At 27.9% G+C, this 22,510-nt stretch overlaps 1 protein-coding gene across 1 annotated transcript in view; it reads left to right on the forward strand.

Annotated features, from left to right (window-relative positions):
- Positions 1-22,510, forward strand: part of LOC112692919 (neurexin-1) — a gene marked incomplete in the record, with an annotated part of 248,142 nt that overhangs the window by 176,184 nt on the left and 49,448 nt on the right. Inside the window, 1 exon segment of the mRNA XM_025567743.1 lies at positions 21,464-21,595. Coding sequence (XP_025423528.1) covers positions 21,464-21,595 — 132 coding nt within the window.

Genomic DNA, 22,510 nt, shown 5'->3' on the forward strand with positions numbered 1-22,510 from the left:
TTTGGTACATAAATATATTAATCGATAGTGCATTAAGATCTAAGTAATAAAAAATTCCGTCTAACTTTTTATTATTAGAGAAATATTAAGCACATATCATATTCGGTCCTAAAACACATAATAGTAATTGACATAGATTTATGTTACAAATAATATTTACATAAGTGCATAACCGTATAAATACCAATCCGATAAATAAACTAACAACATATTTTCGCCAACAATATATTCTTCATAATACAAATTACAAAATGAAATAATAATAATAATAATAATAAATAAAATTAAATTACAACAATTCCTTATACTTGTTTTCTGTATAAATTTCTGCATTAGAATACATTTACAGTTACTGTTACAGTGAACTCCAGTACATTAATCGAGATTGTATGAAATATAAAATATGTGAAGAATATGTGCTTATTCATGACAAATTTGTAATGTTGTTTATAATTTCATGAAAAAAAAAAACGTTTCGCTGGTATACCATTTAGGTGTCTGTATGTATACCTACAGACACATAAAGATTAACCATTTCTCCGTAGTGGTGTCGTGCATACATTTTATAATCTTGTTACACGCTTTATAAAACCAATTATTATTGAATAATAATTTCTTTTTTGAGAGGTACCTCAGAGTTAAGCGCTTTCCGTTGTAGTGTTTGTGTTATTTTTTACGTTTTCGTATTGTAATATTGTTAAAAATAAAACATCTTTATAATGAGGTTATTTTACGATCCTCAAATTCATAACAAAAAACCGTAAGGATCCTGTGTCTTCTTATGACATTCGAATTTTTCTAAAGCATTTTATATTTCATAATACTTTTTTTTTTTTTTCTTAATACAATTTGAGCATTCATCCGCGTATAACTGTATTATGTATAACTGTAGGATCACTGTATAAAATCAACAACTGTATACAGACACTGTGTACAGACAGTTAACTGTAATATCTGTGCGTTATTCCTTCAGTGGTAATTATAGAACTTCGTACATTTGTGTAACTCGCACGTTGATTTATGATAGTAAAGACTCAGTCGTCTTTATTGATGGTTTCTGTTTCTGTTTTTTTTTTTTTTTAGGCAATTTCATTGCATTTTCTTTATTTTGTTTTGTTTTTAGACTATTCTGACCTTTTCGGATTGACTTGTTAAATCGGTAAAATTGAACGTGTACCCTTTTACGACTATCAGACAATATGTCGACGGTGAAACGATACTCCATAACATCCATAACTATGTGTTTTGTTCACAAATGTGTTTCAATTTGGAAACCATAATCAAGAAATAGTAAAATTACAAGGGATTTCCGACTTTACGTACTTGGTTATTTTTTTTTTTTTTTTTCAAAATAAATTGATATTATTGATTGGTCCGTAGAGAATTCTATTTTTTTTTATCTCTTTTTTTTTCTTCAGTAATACTTTCACCCATTCACTACTATATTATTTTTATTTTATTTTTTTTCGTAACTGTCTGAATAAGTTTTTGCAAAAAAAATGATTCTCGACATTATTTTATCAGAACATATAAAATTACTACCGGACGCAAATTTAAAATAAATCTTCGAAAATCTATATATATATATATATATATATATGTGTGTGTGTGTGTGTGTGTGTGTGTGTAACATATGAATAAAAATATATCACATGTATGAATTTTAACTCGATATCTTTATAGTTCATTTTATAATTCTAAGCTACGAGTTCTATCGGTTTTGACCTTTCAAAAACAAACATCTAGTAACAGATATACTTAATGTGCTATTTTTATTTTTATCTCGTATAATAAGTGCTTGACTTTATTAAACAAAATTGTGTTAAGATATAATTATATATTTTAATAACAAAAATTAATAAAAACGAATCATTTAAATCAAAAAACTTAAATTAAAACTTTTAACAAATTAATGCATTATACCTATATTTCTATAATTAATGATATCTGAAAGAATAAATAATCAAAAAAAAAAAAAAAATGAATTTATTATTTACTAATACTAAATTCGTCATATGCATAAATATAAAATACAGTTGAGATAACTTTTAATAAAATTCTTTCATTTTAAATTTCACATCAAAACAGATTATATTAATTCTAAATAGTCATCAAACATTTCAAATAAATTTCATTTCATAAATATATGTACTTATCGTTATGTGTATTTTCGAATTACAATTTTGAAACATTTATTTTAAAACATATTGTAAAAATATTATTTTTTTCACTTATTATAGAAATGTAGATATTTAAGAACATTTTATACAATACATATATTAAGAATATGATTTTTCTTCCACTTGTTTTGCATATATTATATACATTCAACAATTAGTGTTTCAAATAAATTATTTTTATATTATTATTAATATATTTAAATTTGTCAGCATATCACATACTATTACAAGCTTGAACAATTAAACAACAATTATTTTTAGTTCAATTTTTTTTTTATGTAAAATGTATTGTTGAAGATAATGTTTTTTTCTTTCTTTAATAAATGCGCTCTATTTGGAAAAAAAAATGTTCTTGTAGTCGGCTAACCAGGAATAGTCCTATAATGTACCTAGCCAATTGAAAAAAACACTCAATACTCGGTTAAGCTATACGTACCTATACATTCTTATATAATACAATACAATTGTAAAAATGTCATACTTAAATACTTGAATTTTTTTTTTTTTTTAAGAACCACTAAGATTTTAAAATGCTTATTATATAATTAAATATTCATTCCATTGGAATATCAAATTTAAAATTAATTTTCGCAAAATTTTAATAAAATCATTTATTTGCATTGTGGCCTAAATTACCGTATATTGGGCATGGTAAACGAACAGTTAGAAGCTATTATTAGTTGGTTCCCATTTAATATTTCAAAATATATCATAATATTATTATGATAACTAAATACAAGATAAATCTCATAATTATTTGATAGTTTTGAAGAAAACAAAATACTAAAACAGTGTAGTATGAACTAGATCTTTTGATTTTAAATGTGACAGTTATCATGGTATAAACATTTTATTATTTTGAATAAATTGATATTGGTACGAAAACTATGAAAACTTATACTTCTTATATTACTATTTGTATATTACTATTACTATGATCTTGGTTTTTCAAAAAAATTAAGTATGCATTGCAGTGCATATAGTTTTGTATAGAACAATATCATACAATATATTTCATAATCATACTACAAAACCGTATTATTTTCTTAACATTTAAAAAAAAAATGCTTATTACTATGAACGATTACAACAAATATCTAATAAGACTCAGTTTATTTAGTATGGTAACTCTAAAATATTATTAATTTACCAGTTCAGCAAACTAAAATATTATATGTGAATTAATTGACGGTTGGTACTGGTTAAAATTTAAAGCATTATTGATAAATAAATGCATTCCTCACTTCACTCAGAATTTAAAATTGCATATTATTAACACACAAACCTACTCTTTCGCTTGTTTAATTTTATATTTTCTCATTTTCATTGACCTGAATGCATTTGATACTAGAGTTTGAATTTATATCGAAATAATTTATAATTACATCAGCCATGCAATTGATATTTTAATTAATTATACGTGATTCTATACAAGAAATAATATAAGTAGTATACTCGATCACGTTTAATATTATTTATAGTTGTATTTTGTACTATATTGTGACAACAAATATAGTTCAATAGAAATATTTTAGATGAAAAAAAATTGTACAAATAACTTCTTATTATTAAAAGCTGTTTGCTAAACAAAAGTTTAATCAGCTATGTGTAGGTTAGTATAGTTAACTTATGGAAAAAGCCATCTTTAGAAATCATTATTCACTAGAGTAATATTTAAATTATAAAATTGTTCCACCTTTGAAGTTTAATAAAATTTATATTTCTATTTCACCAAGAAATACAATGAACACTCCATCACATTAAAAATATGGAACTCGGAAACTTTATACCCAATTGATCAGGCAAAACGTTATTAAGTTCAATAGATGGAAATAATTCACATGAATTCATTGAATAATTCTGAGTATAAATCAAGAGTCTAACTTTATGAGAAAATTTCATTAAGTATTTTTTAATTTTTTTTTTAAATGTCTTGATTATTATTTATTTTACATTGATTACATGAAATATACTCTTATATAGAATATTCGTATTATGTCTGTATAAAATATGACAATAAAATAATAATTAATTGAGACTAATTTTTAGAGTGATGTTTTTGCACGACTGTAATGTATTATCCCACTGAAAACATATATGTAAAATGAGAGCCATGTTCAATACTATAATATGTATAATATAATGCCTTGGTTGTTAACTTTAACGATAAAAGAAGTGAGATCTAAATGGGTGCCAGGTCAGTCCTGAAATGTATTTATAACAACATAAAATATAATTTCTTCTAATAAATTAGTATAGCATATTGAAACTTAATATTTGAATTAACTAGTTTTCATATACAATTATTAAGTACTTATTCAAACAGTAATGAAAGAGTGAAGATGATTTTCGGAAGAATAAAATAAGAACTCACAGCTTTAGAACTTGCGAAGGCTATAATATAATTCGTATTCAAGTCAGACCTTAAGCTTCAATATGTTATCCTAAGTTATAAGAATAAATGATATTTTATGTTGTTATAAATAAATTTCATGACTGACCATTGAACTTGGCACCCATTTAGATCTCACTTCTTTTGTCGTTGAAGTTAATAACCAAGGCATATATTATAGTATTGAACTTGGCTCTCATTTTACATATATGTTATTTATGGGATATCATTAATTTTTGTTTGTAAATTATTAATAGTTACTAATTCATAATAAAATTATTTCCAAATGGCACATTCACGTCAAGATTTTATTTTATATTCTGTGTTTTTATCACACCACTCCCCATCTCGCTACTCCACAACAAATATTGTGTTCATTTTGACGATTCATTATTTCAACTGACGATGAAAACATTATCTATGTTTTGAAATATAAATAATATACACATATAAAGATTATCAACAATATAATTGGTTTTTATTTTAAATGTTTATTTTTAGTTTTTAATTTTCCCCCAAAACGACTACATCGTCGATAACAATAATTTACCATTGTTGTATCATCAACTAACACATATATTAAATTTAATAAAATTAATATATTGTCAGCAAACACACACCACCTTCACAAAATGCTGACAATATAGATTAGAATAGCATAAAACGCCGCCCGCAAGACGGGATGTTCGTTCGTTCTACTACCATCGACGTGGAGAACGAAACGCTGCCCGTTTTGCGAGTGACCGGTAATTATTTTGTTTTTGTAGTTAATAAATATTTTTTCGTTTGTTTTAAAATAAAAAGTTTTTATATTATTATTTTTTCTACCTTACGTACTCGTGCAAGTTTTTGAGAGAGTTGGCAAACTAACGAAAGGGGTAAATAAAATTATATTGCATTTCAAACCTCAATCCAGTGCTAGATTATATTCTTTGTCAGTTTGAGGGGAGAGAACAATATAGTTAGGTAAAGGTTACTTCACGCTCGAAACATCCAGTGCTAGATCTTGTTCTTTGTCAGTTGTTTCGAGTGTAAAATAACTTTAGAGCTATTAAAGGAAAGTAAACCTTTTAAAAAACCTGTTTTTCGACTATCCTATTAAGCAGTGCTAGATTGTATTCTTTGTCACTTAAGAAGATAGTCGTCCGGGTCAATTATTAAGTTTTCCTTTACTTGCTTGTTTGACAGTTAGAGTGTCCGACAACCAATAATACCTCGTTTTTGTGTTGTTATACGCCAAGCCTTTGCGTGGCGTATACGACACCATAACGTATTCCATAAGTAAAGTTTATTACTATGTACTATAATTCAGTTAATAACATAAATAACATATATTATAAAATATTTTCTGTTGTATACAGAGTATAAAATATAAAATTATTTTATCTCTTTTTGAGTATATTTTTAACTATCATAATTTTATTTGCTATAATTTCTACTGGTGGGTGGGTGATTCATAATCGTAAGATAAATTATTTGATTATTTTATTTGTAATTGTTTTAATAACCAATATTAATTACATACATAGAAAATAGAAAAAAAGTATGTTTGCTGCACGTGGGTTGCCAATATTGACACCTATTCGACTGGACGTATTTTTGGCGCGGCGATACGGGAAAGGGTATCTCGTAAGTCTCAATATATAAGCCAAATTTAACATGTTAATGTGGAATATTTTTTGAGTTACGAAGTGGTCAAAAGTAGCTCCAAATGGTTCGTGTAATTTACACACGGTGCTGCTCCCCAGTTCTGTTAGCTAGAACTTGGCTTGACATGCTACCGTGTGTCTAGATTAGTGCTCTTGATACCCGTATACTTAGGTACTATTCAGGAACCCGGGTTTTACTGGTATAATCCGATTCACAAAATTTCGGGTACCTGTTATGGATTGAGTATCCGTTATGAATTGGGTACCCGTTATAGTTTTTAAACTCATTACTAGACCTAGAATTTGTATGTAAATATGTATTTTTTCTAAAACAAGATAAATTTAGTTATCTTTTTTTTTCGATGCACAAATAAATAACTGCTTTAAATAAATATTATTTTATACAACTTTTTACAACAATTTACTGTTTACTTTTACATTACAGTAAATTAGTAGCTATAGGAATATAAACACAGCATAGTTAACAAAACTTGTCAAACACCTATCAATATAATTATTCAATTATTATAAGTTTTGTATAGTTGTATATTTTAAGTTCAAAGCGTAACAATGAAACTATGAATATATTACACGTCATCAATAATATCGCAATTTTCTTTCTTTCTTTTTTTTTTGGCTTTGAGGGTAGGTTTGAACGCTTCCTTCCCCCCCCCCCCCCCCCGTATGTACGCCAATGATTGTGATTACTTATTATTATCTGCGTAGCTATACACGTAAAATGTAACGAATAAGGCCACTGTATCCGTTATCTGCAGGATTTAAATATAGGCTTTATAATAGCTTTTAACATGTTATTCGACATTATACTTGAATAAACTAATTATTGAAATATAATATCACTAATAACACTCACATAAAATACTAAAGATTTTATATTTAAAACTTAATTTTGTTAATTTAAAAGAGGAAATATTTTAATATTTTTTATTCGAATAATTGTGTAATGTATAAATTAGTACTGATTACCTCTTAGCAATTAAGACTTAGCTAAACCATTTACGTATATCAAAAACCATCGGTTACCCGAAAATTTTGGGTAATGGGTACCCACTACCCGAAATCCTTGACTACCTACAAAATCGGGTATTACCCACATCAAATCAAGAACACTAGTCTAGATGTTATTGTGAATTGAATTTCAATTGCGATAGACGATTTAAAATCAATATTATTATTGTTTTTCAAATCGACTGAGCGTTGAGCCTAGTCGTAAAAATCAAGTGGATTTAATCGCACAAGAAGTTCCAACAACTATTGCTGACGATGTGTCGTATCTCGAATAAAATTATACACCTTTTCATTTCAAATGCGCCGCAACGACCTCAAAAAATGTTGTCAGTTACACGAACAGTGGTCGAACAGTTAACTTCAGTTATTGATTTATTTATTACCTCGGAGTTTAATGATAATTTAATGCGATACTCTATCGGCGTACACTGTGCGGTTCAGGCACGGACAAACTGAGCTCGGAATACAATTTGTGATCAATATTTTCTTCGAATACATCGTTCGGAATACACAGAATCGAATGGGCCGCAGACGGTTGAAAACAACGCGAACATAATAGCGCGTGGGCTCGTGCGAGTGCATATCATTAACGGATTCGGTAAACGTATCACTTACGTGGAACGAGATCGGACGGAATACTCGTGCGGGCGTTAATTTTACAGCACCGAACGATGATGTCCTCAAGTCTCCGTTGCAAGTGAGGTGTTTTCCGTGGGCGGGTCACGGACTTGGCGGTCAGTATGGTCTCACCGGAATAGTAGGCACTTATGCGCACCCTCGTGTCCGGTCCGTCTCTGAAATCGTGTAATGTCCCTGGCACCTCGTCCGCCGATCGATGTATGCCAAACGGTGTTATTGCACGATGCCATTGTATCGCTAATAATAACGATTATGGTGATGATGATGATGATGATGACGATGATGACGATAAATATCCTGAGTTGTATGTTAACTGTTCGTGGGGAATGCACGTTGCCGACAAGTCTGATGGGGAATGGCGTATAAAACTAGAAACCCATGAGTAACGATAACAGTGGTGGTATATTTCAGGATATCCAGTTAACTCCTGCGTGCACCTGCGTGTGCACCACCTATCACCACGACGGGGCGTTAAGCATACAACCCATTTTACAAGTAATTATATGCTGCGGTACAAAAGCCTATGGGGGGTACTTCAGGTGGTTTTTTTTTCCAATAGCACATAAAGAAAATAACTCTGATACATGCACACTCAAAATATGGTTCGTAAAAATGTAACGAACTTGCACTGCGAAATATCATTTGGGGTAAATCGAAAGTCCGATGATTCCAACGGTTTTTACATTCATCTAAAAATTCTAATTTTCGAAATGTCACCACATAACACGAGTTACATGGGTAAAGTACGTAATACGTAGCCATGTTGAATATTTCTAAACGCAATTGCGTTATAAAACGCTGGGATCACAACAATATTAATTCGCTACTTCTGAAATTCGCATGTTTGTGGTTTTTTGCTAATGAAATTGAAGGGTTACAGTTTTGAACTCCCGTAATTTGAATGCGGACAAAATATTTTGTGAGTTAAATAAAAATGTGTAGTATGATGTTTGAAACTTATGAATAAAACTTAAAATTCATAGTTTTAATAATTTTATGATCATATATAAGAAGAATTACGTATGTTTATTTAAATTCCATTTTAATTAAATATTTTTATGTTTTAGTTAATTAAATAATAATTTTTTTTTTTTACACCGTTTGGTATGAAAAAGCAAAGTCCCTACGTGTCTGTGCTTTCTGGATAATTTTTGCTACATCTAACGTTATTCTCAATCTACGTGACTGGTGTTATGTTTTCCACTGTATTATCTTTATCAGACCTCTTAGTGGTTACAACCCACCGGGCGATGTGATAATGTTTCAATAGCATACGGATTTTCTCTTGCGAGTAGGTAAGCTATTATTGCTACTATTACTGTTATCATTACCAATATTACCATCTTTTTGGAGGGACATAACGACGAAACATCGAATAGGCGTGAAAATATAAATTACAGTAAAATAATATGAAATATTATAAAATAATATGTTATTACACTTTTGAGAACGGGAAATTTGTAAAGGCTTGTGGTAAAAATGTTAGAAAACTATGAACACATTAAGTGCGGTTACAGATTAACAGTAATTATTAAATTCATATAATTATTATTTACACTAATTATATTTATATAGGAAAATCTTTTTGGATTATTATTATCGTCGGGGTGTGACTTTCTACGAAAATCTGTTGCTGACTACACTGTAATTAACTCGTTGCAAAAGGGTATTTGAGACGACATTTCGAGTTTTTCGAGTTCACTATTAACTACTTTTCCAGCTTATTAATTAACTTTGTTCCACAGAAATACGTGAATAATGTCTATAATCTGTGCAATACGCTGTCGAGTTGTTTAAATCTTCAATTCTCGGTTTCATATATTTATGTAACAATGTACCATATAACGACTAAAATCCCGCACCAATTATATAGATACCTACAAACAGAACAGTTTCGTAGAGGAGGAGGGTGTTAATATCAAAGAAGTACCTCAAATTGCACAGGAATTATTTGATAATGCTAAGTACGGTATCAAAACACGTCACGACTCTGCCTACAACATGATATTCAACTTAACTTGCAAAAAGAATAAGAAGAATAAGAGTTAACTAGATTTGCATACACATTCTTTTAGCTAGTTTCACATAAAAACACAATATAATAACAATTTAAATATATAATATATATTATATTTAAATATCATTATGAACCGTATTTTTACTAATTATTACAAATCAGAATATTACAATGTACATATATATTTATAAATATTATAGTTGTAATATAATATAATACTGTGCAGATTTTAAAAAAACAAGTAAAATCGATATCGTAATAATTTGCTTCATCATTAAAAAATAATTTATTACATTCGTACGGAATTGATAGAAAGTTGATTAAAACTCTTTCCACGAATAAAAGTCCTCCAAAAATATGGTACTCATGGCACTGATCCTAAAAAATAATGTTTTTGAATCATTTTATATATATAATTATCTCAACACTAGTTTATAAGGCTTAGTTGTTTTTATTATTTTAATTCATGATTGTTGATATTTCAACCGTATTATGTTGTATAATTCGATTTTTTCAATATATTTTAACCGTAAATTAAATATTATTTTTAGCTCGAGTGGCTATTTTTTTTTACACTAATCATTAATAAACTTCAAATTAAAAATTATATTTTATTTTTAAAATCTAGATTCATTTAAATTGAATTCTTTAATAATTGTGATGAACATAATGCCTTAAATCAATAGTATACTCTTAGTAATATTAGTATAATAATTTAGATATTTACATTAAAAAAATATACAAAATAAATACACAGGTAATTAGGTATAGTCAATTATAATTTTAGTTAATTTTATTTTTGTTCGTATAGACTATATTTGTTTAATATTAATTAAAACAAAATCTCAAACCTAAATATTAGCTGGAACAAAAGTTGTACCTATTACTTTTTTATGACCATTTGAGGATTTCATCAGTGAAGTTGTTAAATTATAAAACTAAGTAATCATTTTAATTATATAAATATCCAAGCTTATAATTTATCGACTTGTAACCTTTCAACAAAAATTGTTAATCAACTTAATAATAAAAAAATAATACTTGATTACATAATAAAAATTGATAGCATAATTTCTTTATGTATATAATATGAACTCAATTTATTTTGTACTGTTAAATCTATAAAATTCAAATAAATTTAAAAAAAAAAAAACAATTCATTGGAACGCAATTAAATTATATTTACCTACTCTATTTCCGTTGTGTTTGAATATAAACAATTTTTATTTATTAAATGACACAACTTTTACTTAAATAATATAATAAATCCTTTGTGAATAGATGTGATATGAATTAAAGTTTCTACAATAATCCATCTTAATAACAGTAAACATAATGTTTGACCATAATGACACTTGTATATTGTGGACTGTACACGAAAAATACAATTTTAAAATATCAGTTATTATAATATAAAAATAAAACACGTGAACATTTTTATATAACTCATTTAAACAATGGCAATTTAGTAATAAATAATATCATGTGCAATTATATTTAATATACTGGGTTGCACAACAATTGGATAAATTTAACGGTTCGTTAAAAATTAACAGAGCAATCGTGGGTCACTATTTTATATTGAAGGGGCGATTAAATATTTAACGATCTGTTAAACTGTAATGGATGTTTGTACAACCCAAAAAATTAAGAAATTAATATTGGTTTTTATGAATAACATTGTAATTAAAAAAAAAAAAAATTTAAAAATTTAAAAAATCATTCTACAAATGTGAATCAGGGAAACTGCTACTAGATTATTTGGATCATGGCCAGTATTTATCAAATTTTTCATTAATAATGCTTCCATATCTGCCATACGAAATATGATATATTCGACTGTCTGGTTTCTCCGCTTCTATTTTCTTTAATAAATTATACATGTCTTAGTAACAAGTTTAAAAACAGAATAAAATATAAATGTTGGGTATATTTTGTAATTATTATTATTTTTTAATGTGCACGTTAAATTTATGAAAAAAAAAAAAATTGCTATTGAAGTTTATTTTTTACAAAAATGGTATACATTTTGGCGAAAATAAATGTTGACGTGTAATTCACTGTTATTTTTTATTCTTGACTTTTTCGAAAAAGAAAACGTACAATAAAATCCAAGAAGAAGACATTATTTTAAAAATAACTTGTATTCAATTTCCAATCTATGTGCAATGGAGATAATAAAAAACATTTAAAGCTCAACTATTTTTGAATAACATGACAATAAAATCATAAACCTCTGAAAATTGGATAATTCTCTCCTCACTCACATTATCTTTTAAAAATTATAAATATCAATATTAAGGCATAAAATAATTAAATTTAGATTTATCAGATATTGCTTATTTCATACATTATTATGTATATTAATTAATAAAATAATAAAATATTTACATTTTATGTTTATTTATTTATATTTATTAAATGGTTATTATAATAATATCGATCCAACCTCTTATAAAATTAAATGTTGGTTATAAAAGCATGAAACGCGGAATAAAATTGATAAAAACATGTGCAAAATTAGTTTTTATATGAAAATATCAAATATATAATCATTCGAAATTTAAACAGAAATATTGTCACTATATAATAAATATAACACATCTTATTCAATATAAATATTTATAAAGCATCATTCTAAACGTAAATTTGAGTCTCTGCATCTTCTACAAATTACGGATTCAGACGAATTCAATACTACTGATAAAGTTAAATGTCTGAATTTTTCCAATACATAATTTCAAGTTATATATTCATAGTAATTATATTACTCAACTTTTGAGGAGCGATGAATTTTAAATAAAATATAATTATTCTGTATTTAAGTTTAAGTATTTCGGTTTTCATGAATTAAAATATATATATATTTTTTCTTTCCTACTATTTTTTTCAAATTTCATCTGCAAAATAAAAATACGATTTTCACTTCTCATAAGTATAGGTAAAATATTAAAAGAAAGAAACTACCATTTCAATTTTAATTTAAAACTATAAATTTTCATACACATTTTTCGTATATTTTATGGACATTTTTTTTTTATTTATAAGACCATTAATTTGATCTGATGTATATTTTCTCAGAATTTTATGGCCAATATAGTCCAGTATAAAATTTTTTAACGTGTAATGACGTATTAAATGAAAATAATAAATTAATATTTAATATTCAACGCACAACTATCACGTTTAAAATCACGCCAGTCGTATTAACTTATTTTCTTACTGTTTCCGTCTCCAATATAAACATATTAACTTAGCCAACTTCACCCTCTGGTATTATTCTCTTGCCATTTCCGAAACTGTTCCAAAACACTGTAACCGAGATAAACGTACAACAAACACACATGCCGTAGTGGGTAGTCTATGGATATTGAGTTTATAATTATTAAATATATTTATAAAAAGAATATTTCACCGGCTCATAACAAGTTCATCGCATTTTCTACGTGATTAGCAAGGACTCATAATATAAGAGAAAACGCTAAACTCGCATAATTTTCCTTAACGTATCTCGATATTGTACACAAAGCGTTGTCATCAGTGCCGTAACCGAACTATCCGAGACCCGTGTACAGATCAAAATCTTGAGGCTCCTAATCGTTGTACATTTTTGAGCATTTAACCTTCTGAGGTCCCATAATATGGTACGAGGCTCAGGACTACGTGCGCACTGCACACCCGGTTTTTACGGCACTGGTTGTCATACGAATCACCTAAAGCAGCTGCTGCATCTTCAACGTGAAATTTAAGCTTGTAACGAACCTAGATGGTTCCTCGACCTGCAGGTCTCATCGCCGTCACGAATGTCGAAGTTTTAACGATATACCATCGATAAGTCAGTACATGCGAATTATACATTTTTCCCGAACCCCGAGCACGTAGCACCCATGGCTGTTGTAGGTTTCGTCGAACGGCTGGTACACGGCATCCAAAACGAAATTATTAGCTAAAGTACCCTCGGGGCATACACGCATGGCGTGTACAAAATAATTGAAAACAACCCGAACGAAAGATCGAATGATCGTATGATCAAAGGTGCAGTGCTATCGTTTCAGTTTTTTCTAGCGTAGGACAGTCAGTATGCTTTTATGAAATTCCCGACTCAGTGGCTCATTTTGCCAATGTTTCCACAATCGTGATGATGAGGGGGATATTGAACCAGTACAAAAATCTAATTATATGTACTTTGTACATAAGTGCCCGTATAGTATACGTCTAATTCTCTAATTCACAACACGTCAACGTCTTTGTAAAATACGTATTTATATTCTGATGATGTGTCGACTTTGGAATAATTAAACTCTAGACTGTGGCAAATGCATGACTTGCCTCCTCCCAAAATTACGATACCGCATAGGCGTACCTCTCGTGCACCGTCACGACCTGCGAAAATGGAAATTAATTGAATTAACAGAATCATTGCTAGTTCAAAGTTCTGATTCCGACAAAACGACGTGTAGAACCGCAGTAGTAATTAAAAAAATCTGTAAACCGTATTCATCCTATAAGGTAATGATTAGTTTTTCATGATTTGAAAATCGTATTTTCCTTATTTCTTGATAACCCAGTATCGCATTCGTATACTTTTTTTGTGCACAACCTGTTAAAAATGTCACCCTTAATAAGTTTTTGCATGTGCACCGTGGCTGCGACGTTTGACGGGGGTCGCGTACCGTTTTCTCAAATGTTTCGGTTGCATACCGTTTTCGTTGCGTGGACATACCTAGACTGACGGCGAAAGCGTTGGCCGGAGATACGCCGAGTAGAAGTTTGACATCGGAACAACCTAACGCGCGTGTCGATCCACAGCCGTGCAGTAGGACTGTATGCCATACACGTGAGACGGCACACGAGGGAAACGATGACATCGTGAGGCGTACAGAAATACAATACAATATGAACTACATTATTACCCGATCGATGAAATAACACGTGGTGCATACCATCTTCGCAGGAATGCTTCAAAATGTTCCATCGTTATTGTTCGATCAATGCGTTTTCCTGTGGACGCGACAATATCACGTACGAACATATATATTATCCGCAATAATGACAAAACGCACAGAAAGAAAAACAGGAAAAAATATATACATTTATATTGTATATATGAAACGGATTCGTGCGAATTATCATATTCCATCGTACGCGTTCACGACCGTTGATTATATACGTCATATTTTACTATCTACAATGCCGTAATTACCATAAGTGCACGTGGGGGACCAGCCCAGGGTCCCCGAAATAATGCGGCTCATGACCAATGGAGGCTCCGAAAAATATAATTTACATCTTTAAGTTGTAACATATTGGCGCTACTTATTTAAACTAAATGTCTCTGTCAGGATTAAATATTAAGTTATAATTTAAAAATAATATTTAACCCAAAATTTAAAGAACAGGACTAAAAACATCGTTTCGATTTCCAAATGTTTATTATAATTTGGAAATTATAAGGCAATGTGAAATAATAATCGTACTTTTGCTTTAAAAAGGTCCCCGTATAGCTAAAGATCGCTATGACTGTCTACAATTAAGACGTGTAGGTATACTCGTGTGTATAGATGGCATCAATAAATTGGGCCAAGAGCTCGTAAGGCCAATGGATAGTGGGCCGAATTATTTTTAACATATTAACCATATGTTATACGTTTATTAACAGTGACTAAATATAATTTTTGTTATTCTGTTCCCTTAAGGGCATAATTAATTATGTAAAAACTATAATAAAAAAATTATCGTCGGCCTATTGATCCTTTACCATAATAAAAATAAATAAATAATATAGCTGGTACTGTGAACAGTTTTTAATGGAGGCCATGTTCGGATTGATAGATATAGATAACGATATTGGTTGAAATGGGTTTCGATGTTATGTTTTATTGAAAATCTTACGGTTTTATCGACAATAGCACATATATTATAATCGTGGTTGGTAATTGTTTTCCACTGCATTGCGCGCGAGGTGCGGAAAATATCCACGTAAGACCACCGGCAGTATTATATACATATTACAACAGTCCCGCACTAAATCATTTACGCTTTGTATATAATTTTTTTTTCTCTCCACTTTTAACGATCAAAAACGCCGTTTTAACCTATTCACGTTTTAAATGCCAAAGTATGATCGTTACAGTGAACACAAAAAAAACCTTCTGCGTTTTGCGTCTGAAATCGCTACGTAGTGTCTACGTACTGCGGTGAAAGGTCAAACCGTTAATTTTTCAAACAGCGTTCGCATTGATTACTCCAAAACCAGCAGCTATTGTCAGGGACTTTTCTATTATAAAATATTTCGTATTTTCACCCCGTGCCCGATAAAACTGAATGTCATTCGGTGACATGATTAATTTCTAGTACGTATACGATATTTATACGTGATAACAAGCTCTCTAGGTTTTTTTTAATTTTTTTTTTTTCTTTTGTCTTGAAGTTCCGTATAGTTTTTGCCGATAGGTACACGCGCGTGGCGAAAAAAAGACAACGGAAAATCGAATGATTTTTTTCACCGTTTTTTCTTTCCATAAGTTTTGTTATTGTCGCGAGTAATTTCCGTAGGTATAATGTAAAACGAATTCGCTTACGATACTATCGCCGCCGTAGCATGTACGTATCGACATGCTGTCGGTTTTTACATAGACCGTTCTTGTACAATATGACGCAAAAACGTGTTTGGAAGACATTTTTATATTGTTCCAAACCGTTACGATGCTGCTACTGTAGATCAATACGATAGCAGATGAACTTTTCATTATTGTGTTCGTACAAATATCATTTTTTTCAACTTCTAATATGATTGAAATGAGAACTACGGGCACTTTTATTTAATGTGGCAACGTTCCGTATTTACTATACGTTACGGTCTACGAAACGATGGAAAACTGTAAATATATAAATAGTTTTCGTTGGTCTTTCGATGTGTGTATATGTGTATGTGTATGTGTCTATAGAGTAAAAATACTAAATTATTTAGATAACATAATGCGGAGACCAATGTTTTACGGTAAAAAATGTATTAATGAGATTATGAGATTTATCGATGCGTAGTGGTACGTACCCGTAAGCCTTGTTAAGATACAGATAATACTTTACTTAACTGTAATTTTAAAATTGAAAACACTGCAATGCTGTTAATACTCTAAAGCTGCATGGTATCAAGTATCTGCTTAAGAATAAAGTTCAAATCAAAGTTGTCAAACTGACTTAGCGTAGGTAGGTTAAAGTAAGACGACGAGAATTCGCAAAGATGAATTCTCCACACAAGAGAGAAAGGAGTAATTTATGGTTAATCAGATTCGCATACGTTTTCCACGAATACTTTTCCCATTTCAATTTTTTGATGTATTTTCGTACATTCAAATACATCGTTTTATACAATTGGTTTACTCTGCAATATAAATTAATTAAAATAATTAAATGTCTAAAATCTATGATTCCTATCAATTTTATTTATTTTAATTTTTAAATAGTGTGAGTAAATTTGAATTCAATACATTAGGTAAAAACTAATTAAATTAGTTTCGAAATAAATTAAATTCAAAAAAATTAATTAATTAACTTACTATTGAATTCAACTGTAGACGTAAATTTATCTTTCGTAAATTTATCATATAGTTAAAATTATAATCGCATTAAACTTATATTCTTTTTATTACAATTAAAAATAAAGTTTACAAATGATATAAAAGTGCGGACGTGCAGTATGTATCCACATATAATATTCAACTTTATGCACTTCATATGTTCACTTATCAAATATTATGTATTAATTAATTTTAAATATATAATATTTGATACAATTTATATGTATAAATATAAATGTTGATTGCAAAGTGTTAAATGTCAACAATATGAAATAGTGAAATATAATATGCAATATAATTTAAATGACTGCACGGATCAACTTCAAGATATGTATATATATATTTATATATCAAAACGCATCATAAACTATAAATGCATTAACTTCATATAACATTTAATTAAAAAATTAAAGTTGATTGTTTGATTGTAAAACTACTTAATATATACATTTTGTGCGATTTTACTATTAAAAAAAAAAAGAACAACTTTCCAGTTAATAATAATTGATCGTTCACATCATTTTATTTTATTTTATTGTATGCTATTGGAATATGATGTAAATAATACGTGAAAAATATTAACTACTTGAAAATTCAACTAAAGAATACATTTTTTCATATTAAAGTAAGAACAAAATTCAATTATTTCATTGATATTTAAAAAGTTTTATTTTGTTCTCACCAATCTGTATGCCATTCAAATAAAGATTCAATGAATATCGTTTTATAAGTTATAATATGAAATAAAGTAAATGTAAATTTCAAGTCAATTTCATTATCAATAATTTGGTATGCCCTACTAAATAAATATAGATTTTAATTATTCAATGATGTTTATTTACATATTTGCAAATATATTTTTGTGCTATTGTCATAAGTTTTATAATAAGTCTTAAGTTTCTGTCATAGAATAATAATTAAGCAATAAACGTGAAAAATCTCTGATAAACAAATTATCTATAAATTACTTTTCACTAATCTAAACTTATGAAAATGCATAAATAATAATCCGATGAAAACTTAATTTCTAAGTTTTATTAATAAATATTTCTAATCATTAAAATAATGACGTTTTTTTAATAGTATGTAAAAGCTGAAAGTCTAGGAATTTTTTTTTCTTTATTACGATCGTAAAAGGCAATCATTAAGATCAGTCATGACCAGGTAAGGTTATTAATTTGAAATTGGTATAGGAGTGAACTGAGAGAATTATTTTTTATTTACACTCGTATAATACTATATGTATATCGTATATGACCTAAATATATATAAATACGGTAGTTACACGTACACGAGTACTCTGATTTTTTATTTTTTTTATATCTTTATAGTAGCTGTCTATCACTGCAATCATATTGCACCAAAAAAACTCAAAACATCATTATTGTAATCAAACTAAATACACTCTTATTTTTATTTATTTTGTTATTTTCGTTATGCTAGATTAAATCTACTTTAATGTTCCTTTCGATGTTATTACATTTTTTAGAAAAACAACTGTTATATCAGTAGACATGCATACTATATAATATGTATATAACGACTTATAGTTACTAGTACAATTACATTTTAAATTTGAACGTATGTAATAAACAAAAATAATTTATCAATACGTTAAAAAAAATATGTTCATAAGTTTCATAGGAACAACACTTTTATAATCTTGTTTCTTTGGTATAAATACGGTAATTGTAATTTTTTTTTCAAATTATGTAGCTAAGTATTATTTAAAATATAAAATTAAAACTTTTGTTGTTATTATGAATAAATTGACGTTCAATCAGTTATTCGAGCATGTTTTTCTTCTAACTTATGATTAAAAATATAAGTCCTTTATTGTTTCAATTAAATTAAATTTGGCTTTTAATGACTTTCTTTGGCCTTAGAACTTTTGATTTATTTTTAAATATTCAACTACTTTATATATAAGTGAACTTATTTTGTTTTTACTTTTTTTCAGTCCAATTCTTTTGTGATTAGTATTCCTATTAAGCAAACGAAATAAAATATAACAGTCATTTTAAATATTGAAAACTTTATAACCAATTTAAAAATTAATGTGTTCTTTAAATTTTTGCGAATAATTTATGATTTACGCTAAAGATATTGTACATTGCCAAATAATCAAGTTATATTGGAAATAATTTTGAATCAAACCAGTTAATTTAGATCTCTTGTGATATATTATCATAGCAAATATTTTACATGGCTATGTTATAAAAATGAATATCTATAATGTTCTTTCTTACATAACTATGTGACCATTATTAAAGCTAAAACCAAACACGTACGCTTTTTAAAATTGTAGGATCAGCCTTAAGTTTGATGACACAATTAAGCCTTAATACACGGTATATATAATGTTATTTAAAATTATTTGTTATAATGAATTGTTTAACTTTTATATAAAGAAGCACTTTCAACATCCATTGCATTGATTATGATTAATGTATTTTATTTTAATTATGTCATTGTTTCCAATGTTTGTATTTAGCTTAGTTTAACATTTACTCAACTTTTCATTTACGATATATTTATATATATACAGGTGCGTACACAAGGGGAGGTTTTAGGGGTTCAAACCCCTCCCGAATTTCAGGAAAATGATATTAAATAAGTTTTTATATAGTAAAATTGGTATATAGATTATATTATTATGAAAATGTACAACCTAAAACCCCTCCCAAAATATTTTTTTTTGTACGCGCCTGTATATATATATATATATATAGCATAATATATTTTATTATTTGATCTGATAAAAAAGTCTAGAATCTTTTAAAAGTCTTATAGATCTTGATCCATATGTTTATAACACTTATAAATGCATATAAAATCTACAAACACATAATTATTTTGTAGATGAATTACAACACAATGTACCAGATGAAATTTTACACATGAATACGTTAGTAACAATAATTAAAATCATGTGTGTTATAAAAATGTTACAGTTAATACATTCTTAAATATATATTTTATTGAGCATGTTATAAGTTTTAAAATAATTGGTCCTCATATTTAAAAAAAAAAATCCTGTAAATACAAAGCATTTCGACAGCAATGATTTAGATAAATAAGTTGAATTCTTCCATTCTATAAATATATGATAAAATACATCTATATTGTTATGAATAAAAAACAAAAAAAATGTATTTGAAGATTTCACTGTACTTTTATGCGATTCCATTACAAAAAAAAATAAAATAAATAAATAAATAAATTATGCCGAAAAAATAAAAATAAAGTAATTAAAACGAGAAAACTAATTCATCTAGTTTAATTACATAAAACATACCATTGTTTTTCTAGGACTAAGAATGCTCTTAACTTCAAACGGTTATCTTTTGATCTTAAGTAGTCTTTGTAACGCCCTAAAATATTTATATTGAGTGTAGTACCTACTGTGCAACAAGAGAATACATTTCATTTTCATGGAATAATTTTATATACACCGACACCATGATAAAAAATAATGCCCAACTGTCCACGAGTGTAAAATATAGCTCCAGGGCCGTCTTCATAATATAATAGTTATAATCAGAGGTGGAACTAGGAATTTTTACGCCTGGGGTAAATGTTAAAATTACGCTCTACCGTAGACCAAATAATCAAATACTCTTCTCGAGAATTTTTTTCGAATAATTTATATACAATCATACTTATTGAGTTATAACATAATATTAATATTTAACAAAGTTAAAGAATATCAAATTAGTTGTTAATAATTACAAAAATTACACCCTTTAAAATATTATGCCCGAGAATAAATCCCCATCATCCACCCCATTGTTCTGTCATTGGTTATAATAGGCTTGATAGTGATTTAAACAAACATCCGGGTTTCGTCGAAAATAGGGAAAGTAATTCCTCCGTCGTAACATGTGCAAAGTATATATTGCCTTTTTTTTTTTTAAATACAATTTTTTATTAAACAGTTATAATATTGATTTATATTTATTTGCTTTTTATTACAGACAAAATAATGGCAGAAGCTTCGTTTACCGGCGAGGAATTTTTGAAATACGCATTCCAAGGAAATACCGAAGGTGATTCGTTCGTTTTACACTTCAAAACTAAACAACCGGCTGGACTGCTTTATCACATTGGTTAGTGAATTACTTGAATTAGTTTATTAGTTATTAATGACGATTTAATTATGTATTTCACCGTAAAAATAATTTGTACTATTTGCATCACAATAAAAAAAATGTTTACCATAAATATACAATAAATTTTATCGATTATATAGTTATTGTTTTAAAAACATGAAATTATATACTGTGAGGAATAAATGTATCACTAAGTTAAATTTGGAAATTTAAATTAAAGTTGTATTCTAAATATACCAATATATATTTTACTACCAAAAAAATGTGAATATAAAAATAATTTGATTTTTACTTATATAAATATTTATAAACATAACGGGTGATACTTCACGGTCGGGTGTGATACAAGGACGTTTATGTATTGGTTCTGGAAACTTAAAACCGACTTTTTAAGAAAATATGATTCTAAGTGAAAGAGATCGGTGGATCAGCTTATATTTTTATAGATGGTTGATGTAGCACTTAGTAGAATATACTTTTTAATAAGGTAGGTTTAACTTTTAATCGAAAATTCCAAGTTTTTATAATGAGCACAATATTCCATTCAAATATTTTGAAAATTATCATTTTTTGTTATTCGGAAAACTGTTTAGAAATTAAAAAAATTACCTCTTTTAAAGACTAAATAGCTACTTTTTCTTATCAGAAAACTTTTGTGATTGTATTGATCAAAAATAAAAGGTGAAAAGCGTGTACAGTGTACACAGGTGGCAAAAAATAATAAAAAAAAAAACATTTTATGATAAAACCAATGCATTTCTGATTTCACTCATAATCTAAAAAAAAGTATTAATTTTATAATATATGATTTTATATATTCAATGTTATATATTAAAAACTTTATTTTTAAGAACAAAATTAAAAATATGAATATTTTTGCTAATGTATCAACATTAATTTCCACCGAATGAT

The sequence above is a fragment of the Sipha flava genome, unplaced genomic scaffold, assembly GCF_003268045.1.
Source record: "Sipha flava isolate LNK unplaced genomic scaffold, YSA_version1 79_pilon_pilon, whole genome shotgun sequence".
Lineage (NCBI taxonomy): Eukaryota > Metazoa > Arthropoda > Insecta > Hemiptera > Aphididae > Sipha > Sipha flava.